The sequence below is a fragment of the Gallus gallus genome, chromosome 1 (assembly GCF_016699485.2).
Source record: "Gallus gallus isolate bGalGal1 chromosome 1, bGalGal1.mat.broiler.GRCg7b, whole genome shotgun sequence".
NCBI classification, from domain to species: domain Eukaryota; kingdom Metazoa; phylum Chordata; class Aves; order Galliformes; family Phasianidae; genus Gallus; species Gallus gallus.
In genome coordinates, this window is record NC_052532.1 from 183,253,151 (window position 1) to 183,268,270 (window position 15,120).

Genomic DNA, 15,120 nt, shown 5'->3' on the forward strand with positions numbered 1-15,120 from the left:
AAGCCTTACTATTTAACAGAGTAAAAAAATATATATTCTGGAGATCAGATTAGAAAGAGGGTTTCAGCAGTAAGCAACATTTTGCTTTCATTTTTTACTATCTTGAAAAGCAGCAGGATGACACAAACTTAATTGACAGGAAAGTGTGAAGACAGAGGAAAATGAAATGAAGGAAGCACACCCTAATGCACATGAAAAAATAATCTCAATTAGATCCACACAGCAATAGGATATACACTAGAAATGTTAACAGTAATACACATTATCAAAAAGGGTACAGTGACTACGAAGAATACATAAGGGAAAGCTCCTTTTCCTTCATGGAACAAAGATTACTTTCACCAGATGAAACAGCAAAGTATAGGACACAGGATGAGCATTTGGAATAGGACAAAAGAACTTTCCTGCATGCAGTGCACTTAAATCACAAACTTCTTTGCTCACCGTCACAGACTGACATGGTGTCCAACAGAACAGCTAGTTTCAAAAGCAGGTTAGATAAATACCACCCTGAAATAGGGCTATTTGAAGACACTCTGGGGAACTATAGCAGAATTCTACTGTAATGGAAAAGTCCTCCTCCTCTGTCCTATTTCAGCATGGGTCATCAACTGGCCAGTTTTGTTCTGAAGGTCTAAGGCACAGTGCATGGCTCCTCTGAAAAATGTAGGCCTGTTTAAGTAAAACAGTCTCCTCAGAATGGAAACCTGTATTTTAATAAAAATGGGATTTAATTATTGGGTGAATAATATGTTCCATAGGGAAATATTCATGTTATGCAGAAGTAGTAGAATTTTTGCCTCTTATCAGTCCAAGGTTTTGGTTCATTAATTTGTTTTGTTTGACATCCTTTGACTTGACATCCTTTCAGAAGCAGAAATCAGCTTTTGGAGAGACCAAATTCCACACAGGAGCTCTGGTTCTCTCAAATAGTAAAAATGCAAAAAGACACAGATAAAATACTTACATTGTAACAAATCTGGAATTACAGGAGTGTCAAGAGTTCATATTAAAAAAGCCAACTTAACTTTCAATTAAATTAAATCAAATAGAATGACAAATTTTCTACTGTACAGTATGGCACACAACGCTACCTGAAGTTCTGAGCTTCGTAGAAATCTGATGAACTCCTTCTTTGCTACTGCATTAAAAAGTACTATAAAAATATCCGCTTTAAGATCCCCTCCTGCAATAAAAACCTATCTTTTTTAAAAGTACCAAAAATAAAACAAATCCACGCAACTTTAAAAAACATTATTTAATGTGTTTATAGATAGTCACCTTTTTTTTTTTTTTGTATCGACTCTAAACTAAAGTCATATGTGGGAACTGACACGGAAATGAAATGTCTCATAATACGTAACTGCCCCATAAATATATGTATACAGCAAAAGGCAGGCCATACTTAATTACTATCTGTGTAGATAGAGACAAGCAGAAGCTAAAGATAAAAGCTCCAAAACCACAGTCTTTATTTTACTGAATAATGAAGAAAATAAGGACTGGACATACAACCACTGTAATTTTTGATATTTGCCAAGAATCCAGACGTGGAATTTTATACACACAAACTTCAACCCACAAGTATAGACCCTCACAGTCCATATCCCTACGCACTGTACTGTGAACCCTCTCTATCTCACGAAGGACAAAAAAATATCGAGATTTGAATCACTTAATATTTAGAAATTAAAACAACAACAACAAAAAACAACATTCCTACCATGAACAGTACTACTAACACTGTTAATAAACTATGGTTCAGTGAAAAAAAATACCCACTGCCATCAAGTGTTTTATTCCACTGGTATTAATGTCGTTGTCTAAAAACCATTTCAGTTTACGAAGGGACAAGAGAAACATCTGTCAAAACAGCATGAAATTCTATGGGGTACATTAAATGTTTGAGAAAATACTGCAAGACTGACTTTTTATCCAGCAACCCATTGCTCAGAGTGCTTTATAATAACTGTTGAAGACAAGTGACAGAAATAAACAAGAAAGTAGGTTTTTATTGTGCGATACTCTTGAAGTCACAAGGTGTAGTGAAAATTGGAGCTTTGCATAGAAAACAAATCAAAGACGACCTGAATTGCCAATGACTGCAGCAATTTTGACAGTGAGTATAATGCTATTTTACTGCCAAATGATTTGGAAACTGTCAGAAAGCTGGTGGGAAAAAAAAAAAAAAAAGACATGATTGGCAATGTTATTTTTGCAAATTGACAACGATTACCACTCCCAGGGAGGTTAGGGACTGTTTTAAAGAGCAAAAGAACTAAGTAAACAGAACGAGGAATTACATCACTGCTAGGCCATGGCAACGTAAATAAAGTAAGAATCATTAGATCTCTAATTTGCCATCTTTCAACTTCAAACCGAAGACACTTAATAGAAATAGTTGCATTATATACATGGTTATTGATAGCTATAAGAAAAATCAGAAGTTCTTCAGTTTGTACTGAACCAAAGGATTCAAGTGAAGGAGAACTAAGATAGCTAAAACCTAAAGAGTGAATCCTACGATTTGTGGATTAGATTTATTAGCACCAGAGAACCCACCAGAACTCATCTCTTGGGATAAGAAAAGAAGACTTTTTATAAGACTTGCATTTTTTTTCAATTCCCAATGAAACAAGGGAGAAAAAAAAGCTAAACAAATGACTTAAACATTCATGTTTTTATCTTCAGTTCTATACTCTAAGGATAACCATAAGGTCATAGGTGGAAAAGCACTTGGGGGCTCTGGTGGATGAAAACTTGACCTGATGCAGCAGTGCACATGTGCAACCTAGGCTGCATCAAGAGGGGTGGAAGAAAGGGCAAAGCAGGTGACTGTCTCTTTCTATTCCATCCTTATGAGGCCCCATCTGGAATACTGCATGCAGGCCAGGGGCCCCAGCACAGAAGAGATGTGGACCTGCTGGAGCAGATCCAGAGGATGGCCACAAAGATGATTAGAGAGCAAGAGCACCTCTCCTAAGTAGAAAGGGAGGGAGCCTGCTCTGTTCAGCCTGCAGGAGAGAAGGCTAAGGGGAGACCTCACTGCAGACTTCCAACATTTGAGGGGTGTGAGCTTATAAGCAAGATAGGGACCAACATTTTACGTAGGCAGATAGTGAGAGGACAAGTGGGAATGGTTTTAAATTCAAAGAGAGGAGATTCAGGTTGGATGGGGCCCTGGGCAGCATGATCTGGTAGGGAGCACACAGCAGGAGGTTGGAAACAGGTCATTCTTTAATGTCCATTTCAACAGTGGCGCTAAGTAAGAAGAGTATGAGCACTGAACTATAAAACGTCTTCAAGGTGCGTTTTCCCCAGATTTCCAAGTTCTACATATCTTCAAGTAATGTAAACTTGAAGACTTGATGGTAGACTGAAAATCTGTCTTGGTAAAGACAGAAGGAACGAATGTGATCTAAAAGCCCAGCAACCTCTGAGCAGGAGTTCAGGTATTAATTAATACCTCAAGTCCAACAAGTAAGTGATCTCAATGACATCTGAAAAACGGCAATGCAGAAGATTTAAGAGTTTTCATCAGTACTACCTTTATTTCTATTTTTAATATATTTTACATATATATATATATTATTAACCATGTGCATATATTGTCATTGAAAGTAATAGTTACTACTACGTATTTTTTCAGCTTCAGCATACCATTCAAGTCTGATGGTGAAACTAGGAGAAATGCTGCAGTTAGTTTAATAAGCATCACAAATGCATGAAGAACTTGTTCAAGACTCATAAATCTCTATCTAGGACTTATTAAATGCAGGTATTCAAAGACTGGATATTAGGATACATTACTTCTTTTTCATAAACCTGTTGCTGTAATTCATTACTGAAATAACAAGCAACTGAATGCACTTCAGCAAACCATCACTGGAAGAGTCCTATCTGAGAGGAGAACAAAGCTCATAAGTCACACATCTACAGTTCCAAAAAATAAAACTATTACAGAAGATATGACAGATGTGCCATGCAAACAAACCTTTGCTGTCACTGGTAACTTGTACATTAACTGCAGCTGTAACCTGAAGTGCAAGGAAGTTGTCACTGCCATCAAACAATATTTTCATGCTATGTCGCTGATCTTCTACTCACCAACTTTTGTAGCTGCTTCGAATTCCAGGTTCCCTGTTCTCTGCCAGCATGAGCACGTCCTTACATATGTATAATGACCCAAGCCAGAGAACTGGGACACATGAATAATTATTCTGTAAAGATCAGCAGTTAGTTTAGTACCCTGATCCAGTGGAGCATGTAGCTGAATAAACAGCAATGCTAATACCACTTACAAGACAAGAGGGGGTGGAAACAAGGTCTGAAGAAGCAGGGACAGGTACTGGAGCTTTAAAGTTTGTTTGGTTAGCAATAGATCTGGCTAAAAAATACACATCAAAATGTGACTTTAGAAGGATGCTCTCTAATAACTTCATTTGATTAGAAATTCTGAGACAACTTCTGGACAGCTGAACCACTCTTCACTGCTCCTCATGGGAGAGGGCAGAGACTGAAGTGTTAGAAGAGGAGATACAGAATAATTCGATAAATAAATAATCAAGCTTACTACATAGTAAGTTTCATGAATATGTAACTTGACAAAAAACCTGCCTGACAAAATAGCTTCAGTAATTCTATGCCCATTTAGTATAAAATTAAAAGGAAGAATAACAAAAAGAAAGAAGCCTGTAACAAGGGAAGTTGTACTCAAAATTGATACATTAATCAAATCAAGGAGTATGCTCGCATAATTAAAAAAATACATACCATCTTAAAGAAACAAATAGAGTGATCCAGCAGGCCAGTAAGTCTCACCTCTGTCCCTGGAAAGGTGATGAAACAACTTGTTCTGAATGCCATCTCCAATGAAAGAAGGTTATCAGGAGTAGTCAACATTGATTCACCAAAGGGAAACCACGCTTGACCAACCTGGTAGCCTTTTATGATGTCGTCACTGGCTAGGTAAATGGGGGGAGAGCAGTGGATGACGTGTACCTTGATTTCAGCAAGGTGTTTGACACTGTCTCCCGCAACATCCTTGTTATGAAACTTAGAAAGCGTGGGATAGATGAGTGGACGATGAGATGGATTGAGAACTAGCTGACTGACAGAGCTTAGAAGGTTGTCACAGAATCATAGAATGGCTTAGATTGGAAGAGACCCCAGGGATCATGAAGTTCAAACCCCACTGCCACAGGCAGGGCCACCAACCCCCAGATCTGGTACTAGACCAGGTTGCCCAGCAACCCATCCAACCTGGTCTTGAACACCTCCAGGGACTGAGCATCTACAGCCTCCCTGGGCAGTCTGTTCCAGCACCTCACCACTCTCTCTGTGAAGGACATCCAATCTTAACCTTCCCTCCTTGAGCTTAAAACCATTCATCCTTGTCCTATCACCGTCAACCCTTGTAAAAAGTTTGTTCCCCTCGTGTTTATAATCCCCTTTTAAACACTGGAAGGCTGCAATGAGGTCTCTTCAGAGCCTTCACTTCTCCAGGCTGAACAAGCCCAGCTCCCTCAGCCTGTCTTCATAGGAGAGGCACTCCAGACCTCTGATCATCTTTGTGGCCCTCCTCTAGATCCTCTCCAACAGCTCCATATCTTTCCCATTTTGGGGGCCCTTGACCTGGAGGAGACCCCTCCAGATGGGGCCTCATAAGGGCAGAGTTCAGAGGGACAATCACCTCCCCGTCCCTGCTGGCCACCCCTCTTCTGATGGAGCCCAGGAGACCATTGGCCTTCTGAGCAGCAAGAGTACACTGATGGCTCATGTTCAGTTTTTTATCCACCAATGTGCCCTTGTAGCTAAGAAAGCCAATGGTATAATGGGGTGCATTGAAAAGAACAGGGCAAGCAGGTCAAGGGAGGCGATCCTCCCCGCCTACTCTGCCCTGGTGAGGCCACATGTAGAATGCCTAGTTCTTGGCTCCCCAGTTAAAAAAAAAACCCAGGGATCTCCTAGGAGCCTGGGGGGGGGGGGGGGACGGGGGGACAAAAATGATTACATACATGTAACACCCACAGTATTTATAATCTAACTAGCCACCAGAAAAGTACATCATGCCAAGCTAAAATGGAAGCCTGCTCATTAATTGGAGAAGATGAGAACTTGTACAGAAACTATATAGATAAAGCAGCAGCAAAGAAAAGTCTTCGCTGCAAACACCCAAGCAGAAAAATGTTATTACTTGATATTTTCCAAGGCCACAAAAGGAATATCCACCAAAAAAAAGTAAATTCTGCAATGTATCTACTGTACAATGCGTGGTTACTGACATTGTCAGTGAGTGCCCTATATCCCATGGTAGTAAGTTTAATAACCTAGAAGGACTCTCCTTAAAAGGCTGGTGTTTGTTTTGTAGTTGGGATGGTTTGTTGGGATGCTTTTTTCATGCTATTGCCATTTTCTGGAGGAAGCTGGGACAAGAGACATAGAGAAGACAGATAGGTCAGGTGAAGGAATTTATATACTGCGTGACACAGCTAACAGGAAGCTGTCTGAATCTCCATTCCTAAAATTACAGAATGACACAGGAAGAACAATCCTTCATTAATTGATTGCCTCCTGTGCTAATGAAGAAGGACACAAGTACTGCAGCTCCTGTTTCTTCTACACATCCTCTTGCCTACTGGTATCAGCCCAATGGAGACAGCCTGATCCTCAGCAAAAATACATTGGAAACGAGCTGTTTAAACACATGGTTCACAAATATCAAAGAAATATGTAGTCATATAAGTGTGCTAGGAGAAAAACAAAGAGCAACATTTATCAGGATGCAATCAGATACCTAATTAATGAACTCCATTTTGTCTGCCTACTCTAAGAACTCAAGCAAAAATCCCTTTTCTGACTTACAGATATGCTCTCAGAAGACAGCAGGATCAATTCCAAACTTTGTCCAGCACTGCTGACCTGTTTTTAAATCAGCACATGCCTGAATCTTCCATCACATGTACAAGTACTTTAGTGAGCAAAATAAGTCAATCACCCTCAAAGTTCACAAAACGATATCAGCAGAACTGACGCAGCTCCACAAGAGCTAAGCTCAAGTGCACAGCTAAGGAAAGCAGTTTTGATCATACATAAAGAATTTGCTTTAAGTATAACTTGTAAAAACAACAGCAAACAATAAGAAAATTAAATTTGGTCAACAATGACTACCCGTGCTATTTATTGGAGGAAAAAGATATATGATATCTTATAAGATCTTATAAGATCTTCACTGCATTCCCAACTACAGGAAAGCACAGGGAGAAAGGAAGATTTTCCTGAAGCACAAAGAATAACTAAAATAAGGGTCTTATTTGTCCTTGTAACTCTACAAGAACAACACACTGAATCTTCTTATTTCTACCCGTTACTTGGTTGGTTCCCCCCCCCCTCCCCTCCATTACACTTATTTCTCTTACAGGCTCTTTTACAGAAGAATAATCCTATTGGTGATAACTTCACTTATTTCTGTCTTTCATTGAACAGAAGTACCTTTTCAGACAGTACAATGTACATCCAACATGCAAGCCTCTCCTCTTTAAGCACCTTGAAAAATATCAAATATATGACGCTGTAGCAAAATATCAGATATACAATGTTATGGCACCCTGTATCCTGCTTGAATATTACACTAGAAGAAGATAAGACTTCTGAAGGTGCATGCAGAATTTCCACACTCTTTTCCCATGCTTGAATTATACTAAGAAAAAACACTACTGCAACGTGTTGTTGCAGCTTCTGGTGTCCTGTGAAAGTTAAGTTTGCGTAATTCAGGATAGGGAACCAATTTAAGTTGATAATGTGACTGATTTGGAAAACCATACCGTAATATAGCTCGGGGTGAGAATCGTGCTGTGAAATACATTATCTTTCTAATGAACGTTATTTGCACTTCAAAGGAGACCAAAGGGAGCTTAGCTTACAACCCAACAGTACTCCAATTCATATTAATAGGGAAGAAGGTGAGGCCTTCTCTTAAGTTCAATGTTTACTTTATTGGTACTGCTTATAACATCCCTGAACTCTTACACCTTTCATCATGTTTGAGGAATTCATAGTTCCACACAGACAAAAGCAGACCATGAACAATGATTTCAATTAATGAACTGATACCTCACAGAATACAATAAAAAAAATCAAACCTGCATACATTACTATACTACTTCCCTTCTACTTTTTTTCTGCTACCCCCCTGCACATTCAAAAGCAATTTTGAAAAGGTTTAGGAAAGAGCAACTAAAATGACCAAGAAACAAGAGAAACTCTTAGCAGAGAGGACAGGAACAGTTTGTTCAGTCTAGCAAAGGGTATGATTATTCCACAGGAAAATACAAATAAACAACAGTGCAGAAGAATTGAGTGAAAACAAAATGAGCATAAACAAGTTAAAATTTCCAGATTAAATTTATTTTTATTAAGTTACTCAACCCTCAAGAGTAACATGGTTTCAGAACAGTCTTCCAGCAGAAATAGTAAGGATAAAAAGTATTTTTTAAATGGAGTTTGACAAGTAGGGATTACTTACTTGATACAACACTAGCAGGAGATTGAATTTAACAACAAAGAAATCCATGCTCCTAAATGCCTAAGTTCCCCATATTCCAAATGTAAGTATAATGGCAGTTTCGAGACTATGGAACAAAATATAAAGGCAGTGCCATAGAACTGCTTCACATACCGTTTCAGTAAAAAGGACTGTATTGTCCTCTGTATTTTTGACAAGGGACAAATGCAAAGTTATTTACTATTACAGGAAATTGCAAGTTGCTCTAGCGCTTCTGCCCACGAAATCCCAAGAGATCTATATAATTTCAGTGACCACAGCATCATATTTTCCATTGTAGTAAAGACAATATTCATGAAGCAGCTGGTTTCTTATTAATAGAATACATTACTCTTATTCATAGCAGAAGAAACATGTCATAGACAAAAAGCCAGCTGGACCACTAAGAAATAGATTAAGTTTGCTCTTTTCAGAAATCACTTTAAAAGTTTGAAAATCCTAGTTTAAAAGAGAAAATTGTACAGCATTTTCTTATAGCACAGACATCATTTCATATGCCATTTGAAATTTTAAACTGCTCCTCTGGCAACCTGACATCATCCAATTACAAGGCCTCTCCAAAGAATACTTGCTTCAGTTTTAAGGCACAAGAACACCCATGCTGAGTCACTTAAAGGTTTTATTAACACAGCAGTGGTTACTGATAGCATGGGAATTCCCTTGCAGGCATTCTTGGTTCAAAATCAAACATCATATGATGGACAGAAAATACTGTGCTCTGTAACAGACTACCACATGCCAGTGCTTCCTTTGTCCATATATATTTGTTAAAGATAATATAATGCAATACAGACTGCAGCTGCTTTAAACACTAGAGGAAGCAATTAAGCTCTTTCTCTGGCCAAGAACCAGCTTATCGGCGGTATCTTTGCAAGAAAGCATGAACACTGCTGAAACTGTTTTCAACAATTATGCCCACAATCTGTGGATCACTCTGAAACAGCAGCAGGAGCTGCAAAATGCAAACAGTGGGGGAGCAAATGACTTCAAAATATAAATACGAATTACCAGGTTTTAACTTCTTAGCAGGAAGCTTCTTCCTCCATTTGGAAGGGAATTAACCACTTATTTAGAGACCAAGAGACGTAAACTGTTGTGCCCTGTCTCACCCAACTTTCCTATGGAAGGCGACTTCAGCATTCCATAATGTAATCCATTCACAAAGGCGGTGTGAGTTATGTTTCAAATTCTCCGGAGGAAGCTATACTCTTATATTCCACGTTCACCACCATAGTATCACATATGGAATATGAAGCATTGGTTGCTTTACTCAGAATTTAAATTAATAAATGAGAATGACTGCTACTGAAATTCAGTGGTTATTATTCAATGAACTCACTCCTACTCCAGCTGGGATCTGGAAAAGATATTTTAAAGATACAATCACATGAAAACATGTGAGGCCAAGATATCTGGGAAAATGCAGCTCTCTGGAAAGATACAAAGGAGTTTTTTTACATGAAAAAATTCCCAAGATAGATAACAAGATCATAGATTCTTATGCTATAATTTTGTCCTCATTTTTTTTTCTAGCCCGTTGAGCCCAAAGGTTTCAGTAAGTACAGAGAGGCTCATTGCTGTACTTTTATAATTAGGTTTATGAGACAAAAAAATCATTCCTGAATACCGTATGTCCAAACAGCTTAGTGAGATAGGCTTTTCTGTGTGGAATTTATACAAAAGCACAGATAAAAAGAAATACAGTCCCCTGCAAATAAGGTATTTCCATCTCGTCCCTGTTCTTTATGTGCTATATAGCTAAATAAAACTGAGGATTTCAAGTTACTAATCTCCTAGTAAAAATGGGACAACTCCAAAAAAAAATTAAAATTAAGACTGCTAGTAGTCATGAATTCCTAAAGATATCTGTCAAATCATACTTATCCTACACTACACTACCATTTAAAATACCTTACAAGGTATGGCATTACTTAAATCAACCACAGATACACCAAACTTTTGGTAACTGTACAGCTGATATATTTGAATGCATGAAGTTGTAGCTAAAATAGCAATTAAGGTGGAGAAAGAAGGCCTTAAAATCAGAGAGCAAAACTGAAGGCTTCAGCACAGAGATAAGCCATGAGATCAGCTGTATAAAATGCATATTCCCTTTTTGGACTGTTTGATACAGCTTTCACTAAAACTTTGGCAGAACAGTAGGCCTTATTATAGAAATTAAAAGCATACATATAATGAAATGTTCTACTTGATATATATGAAAACCCTCCAGACTAGGCTGCATTTTTTAAAAGGCAATTAATGATAAGAAATGAAATTCCAAAGCATACTACATGCAGACATGTACAAGAAAAACAGACTTGAATTTTGACTGAAAATGAGCAAGAATCAATGAAAAGGGAAAAATTCAGTTTTGATTCGTGAGTCCAGCTACAGATCGACTTCACTAAACTAAGCAATTAAACATAAGCAGTTTAAACATGCATCTATCTGAAGGATCTTTAAAACTAGATGCCTGAAGAAATTACAAAGTCAACAGCTGGGTAACTATTAATCAAGAAGGCCAATTGTACCAACAAGAATATGTTTTCTAAAAAGTGTGTTGGTGGGGTTTTTTTGTTGTTGTTTTTTTTCTCTTGACTTGAAAGTTCAAGACAAGAAAACCCTCCCACAGACGCATCATATAAAAATATATGGTCCTACATAATTGCACCTACATACAGAGGTTAAGTCTCTGTAGAAACATAACTTTCTAAGAGCATACACGTATCTTATAAGCACAAAACGAGCCTTTCTAGAAGGAGCAGTATATTGAGCACCTCAGTTAATGTTAAAATAAATGTAGTGCAACTCTGAAAGTACAAATCGTAGGATAAGGCTGAAGTAAGCCTGATAGCCATGCAAATGTGAAGTTACCTAATCTGGAGCATACAATCTGTGCTCGTTTCCAGTACTCCTCAGAAGTGATCTGACATCAATCCTAGCAATATTTGTTCTCACAACAGTCAACTGCTGCTTCAGAAAGCACACTACCAGTCCCATGCTCTACATTTTCCTTCGGAAAGAAGGATTCTCCAGAATGAATGTAGCAGAGCCACACTAAAACAAAATGTGACCTCATCTTGGGGTCACTTCATCAATTACAATGCAAAATGGTTGCAAGCTACATTAAGCATATTTGTTCTACCTCCAATTTATGTCAATTCTTTCATCACATATTTTTAACTTTGCATTTTTACCATCGTTGTCTAGATACTGATTTATGAACAAATTAATATCCTGTACACTGTTATTTAATATAAAAGTTTAATCTGAAAAGCTGCGCCTATATCACAGATTCAATTAATATATTATATATAAACAACTTCAGAGATTTTGTTACTTTCTAACTGCATTAAGTAAGCTTCACTGTCTTCTCCTTAAACATGATTAGGAAGGAAAAATTCCAAAACTCATTTCCACTAAATCTCCACAGGAGTCTGAATCTTTTTCCCCTAACTGGAATTGATCCTCCAAAACGATATGTAAAGGAAAAATCCTACATCACCTAAAGAGATAAACCATGGTAAGTACTGCTTGCTGTTCAAGGCTGGTGGGTTATTAAATCAGAAGGACCAGGGCACAAGAGTTCAGCACTGAAATCAAATACTTTCTACACTGTTCAATTAGATTTCCAAAAAGAAAAAATAAAATAAAATTAAAATATTTAAAATTACAAGTATTTTAAGCTCCCCTGATATTGATGCTAAGGTAGGAATAAGTAGCATGTTTTAACGAGTCAAAGATTCTCTACTCTAGAAATCCTAGGGTAGTTCTATTTGTATGGCCACTGCACAGCATCTGCACGGAGCCTGTACAGTATAAAGAAAGGATTTCTATTTTACTGAGAAAAATCCAGGCATTTTCCCAGTTGTCCAAAAACAGGAATGGAGGCAGCATTCTGTGAAATGCGTGGTCACAAAACTAAGGTATTTTAAGTGAATAAAAGGAGAAATATTTCTGACTATGCAAGAGCAAACTGTTCTTTCTTAAGGCCAAAAGACACAATAGGCTACAAGACAGCATTTTAAAGTTGCATATAGAAAAAAATAAGCATCATGTCAACCACTATAACATTTGAATTAAAAAGTTTTGAAGTTGAGAGGACTTGGAGGTTAAGTAGTAATCACGTGAAACAGAAATAGCACTTGTCCTTGAAGAGGGGCAGAATTGTTAAATGTCTGAATCTAGCAAGGATTTTCAAGTAGACTTCACAAAGATAATGGGAAAACTCATTTCAAAATGAAGGTCTAAACTACTTCTCATAAAGAAAACTCATCTTTCAGTATTCTTTCTTTGACAACTTCAGAAGAAAGACGTTCCAGATCAAACATCAATATAAGAAGCAGTCAAACTCCAGTGCTGGTCCACGTCAAATGAGTACTCACACAGTATCCTGTCCTATCCTTACTCTTGGTATGCACCACCTTGCAGAAGCAGGTTTGTAAGAGTAAATTTTTATTAAACTAACATGTTTACCATTTTAAACAAACTCAATCCTCCTGTTTGATGGAGAAAGTTTTTCAGTAAAAAGAAAACCTAAGAATCAAACTTTCTTTCTGCTCTGGTAGGAAAAAGGTACCACTGAGTTTGTTTTTTTACATATAGACATATATGTGTATGCAGACACAGAGATTTTCTGTGTAATCTATCCCCTCCTATTCTCTGGGCATGGATACAGGAATTTGTTGAATTTAATATAAATTTCAAATTTACGTAAGATATTAGACGCATATCCAGCTACTCCCTAAAAAAGAGATGACTCTGGAAACACGTGCACTTCTATCAGAAATGTCTCAAAAAGCCAGCAGTTGCTTTATTTAACTATAACACCATACATGAGCTATGGGATAAAGCATGGGACGTGCAGAAGTACAATTAACACTTAATCCTGCTGCCAGCCAAACAAAATCCTCACAGTCTGACCTGTTCAAGGTAAGGAGACAAACTTTGTGTTCAGACTCCAACTTACCATCCATTAGACCTCCTCTGAGCTAAGGAGATGGTAGCAACACCTGTTCTCCGAACACATAAAGAGCAACACTGCTACTCTTTGACTCCATAAAACTGGCAGAACGTATCAATGTGGCAAATACTTCAAGGATTATCTCAAGTGACTTCTTTTGCCTGGAACACCACATTTCACAGCACAAGGAGCTGCAAGCCGCCACTCTACGTGCAGGAAAGCTCTGGGTAACAGATGAGATGCAAAACCGAGAAGTAGGTGGTACCAGCCAGAGCCGAGGAGCTCTGCCGAGTCCAGCAGTGCCCCCGCGGCTCTCGGCTCTCGTTTTACTCTCTTCAAAGCGCGAGGGCCGCTTCCACACAGCGGGACGCCCAGCGCTCACCTCTCGGAGCTTCAAAAGGATGGAAGCGCTCATCCTCAGCTCGCCTACAGGAGACGCGACTAACAGCGATGCTGCTAGTTAATAAAAATAATCATCTCTTCGTTTACCCGCATGATACTTAGGGGGATATCCTCCTTATTAAGAGCTGTGGTAAGGAGGCTTTGACTCGAAGGCTGAACGAGGGAACGCGAACTGCCAGCCCGGCCCCGAGAGCCGCCCTCCCCTCGGCACGGGGCGCGGCAGAGCCCTCAGCCGCAGCTCCGGGGCCGCCCCCGCCACCCACCCGGCCTGGGTGAGGCGAGGAGAGGCTACGCGGGGCAGAAAGTGGACGAGACGTTTTCTTTCCCCGTCGGCCGGCAGGGGAGCCCGCTCCCGGCGCCCATTCAAACAAAAGAAGCTCCTGCCCTGCCCGCCCCCGGCCCCGCCGTCCCACTCACTCCGCAGGGCCCCGATGAGGAGACTGCCGTCCTTGATCAGCTCCTTGATGAACTTGTTGGTCCTCTCCAGTTCGATCTCATGACACTTCAGACGCTCCCTGAAATCTGGGCTGTCCAAGTACGAGTCGCTGAACTCCAGCGTGGGCAGCCCCATGGCAGCGGCGGGCGGGCGGCCGACGGAGAGCCGTGACGAGAAACGGAGCAGCCGAGCGCTGAGGAGGGGTTCCCGGCCCGGCGGGGCAAGCGGCGGCTGTCTGCGTGCTGTCACCCAGCTACATGCTGCCCGCGGGGCTCCCCGAGCCGCCGCTCCGCCGCTTCCGGCAGCGCTCTCTGTTCCTCTCTTCCCGTCCCTAACTTCAGCCCGAACCTCTCCCGGCCCGGCCGAGGACGCCCTCCTCCCGGCGCAGCATGCTCACACGCCAGGGACGCGGCCCCGGCAGTACCCGCCCCTCCTTCCTCGCCGCCTCCCCCTTCGCGCTCTGCCCTCCAGCGGGGCCGGCCCGCAATGGGTACGGCCTGCAGGGACAGGCGCGGGTGGAGCGCGTGGTCGTTGCTTTACGGAGGTCTTCTGGAGGCCCAGGGGAGGGCCCGTCTTAGGGACGGGGAGGCTCGGAGACCCCAGGGACAGGGAGGCCCAGGGATAACATTCCTCGTGTAGAAGAGAAGGCTGCGGGAGGCCTCATTGCGGCCTTCCAGAACTTGAAGGGAGCATACAGGCAGGAGGGGGACTGACTTTTTACGCAGGCAGATAGTGATGGGACAAGGAGGAATG

The 15,120-nt window shown here is 40.3% G+C and overlaps 1 protein-coding gene across 2 annotated transcripts in view; it reads right to left on the bottom strand.

Moving 5' to 3' along the window:
* ARHGAP42 (Rho GTPase activating protein 42) overlaps positions 1–14,741 on the bottom strand; it is a 160,048-nt gene extending 145,307 nt beyond the window's left edge. For both annotated transcript variants that reach the window (XM_040650438.2, XM_417185.8), the window contains exon 1: positions 14,349–14,741. In XM_040650438.2, the coding sequence (XP_040506372.1) occupies positions 14,349–14,502 (154 nt within the window). In that variant the 5' untranslated portion in view covers positions 14,503–14,741. The remainder of the gene's footprint in view (positions 1–14,348) is intronic.
* Between the last annotated feature and the right edge of the window lie 379 nt (positions 14,742–15,120).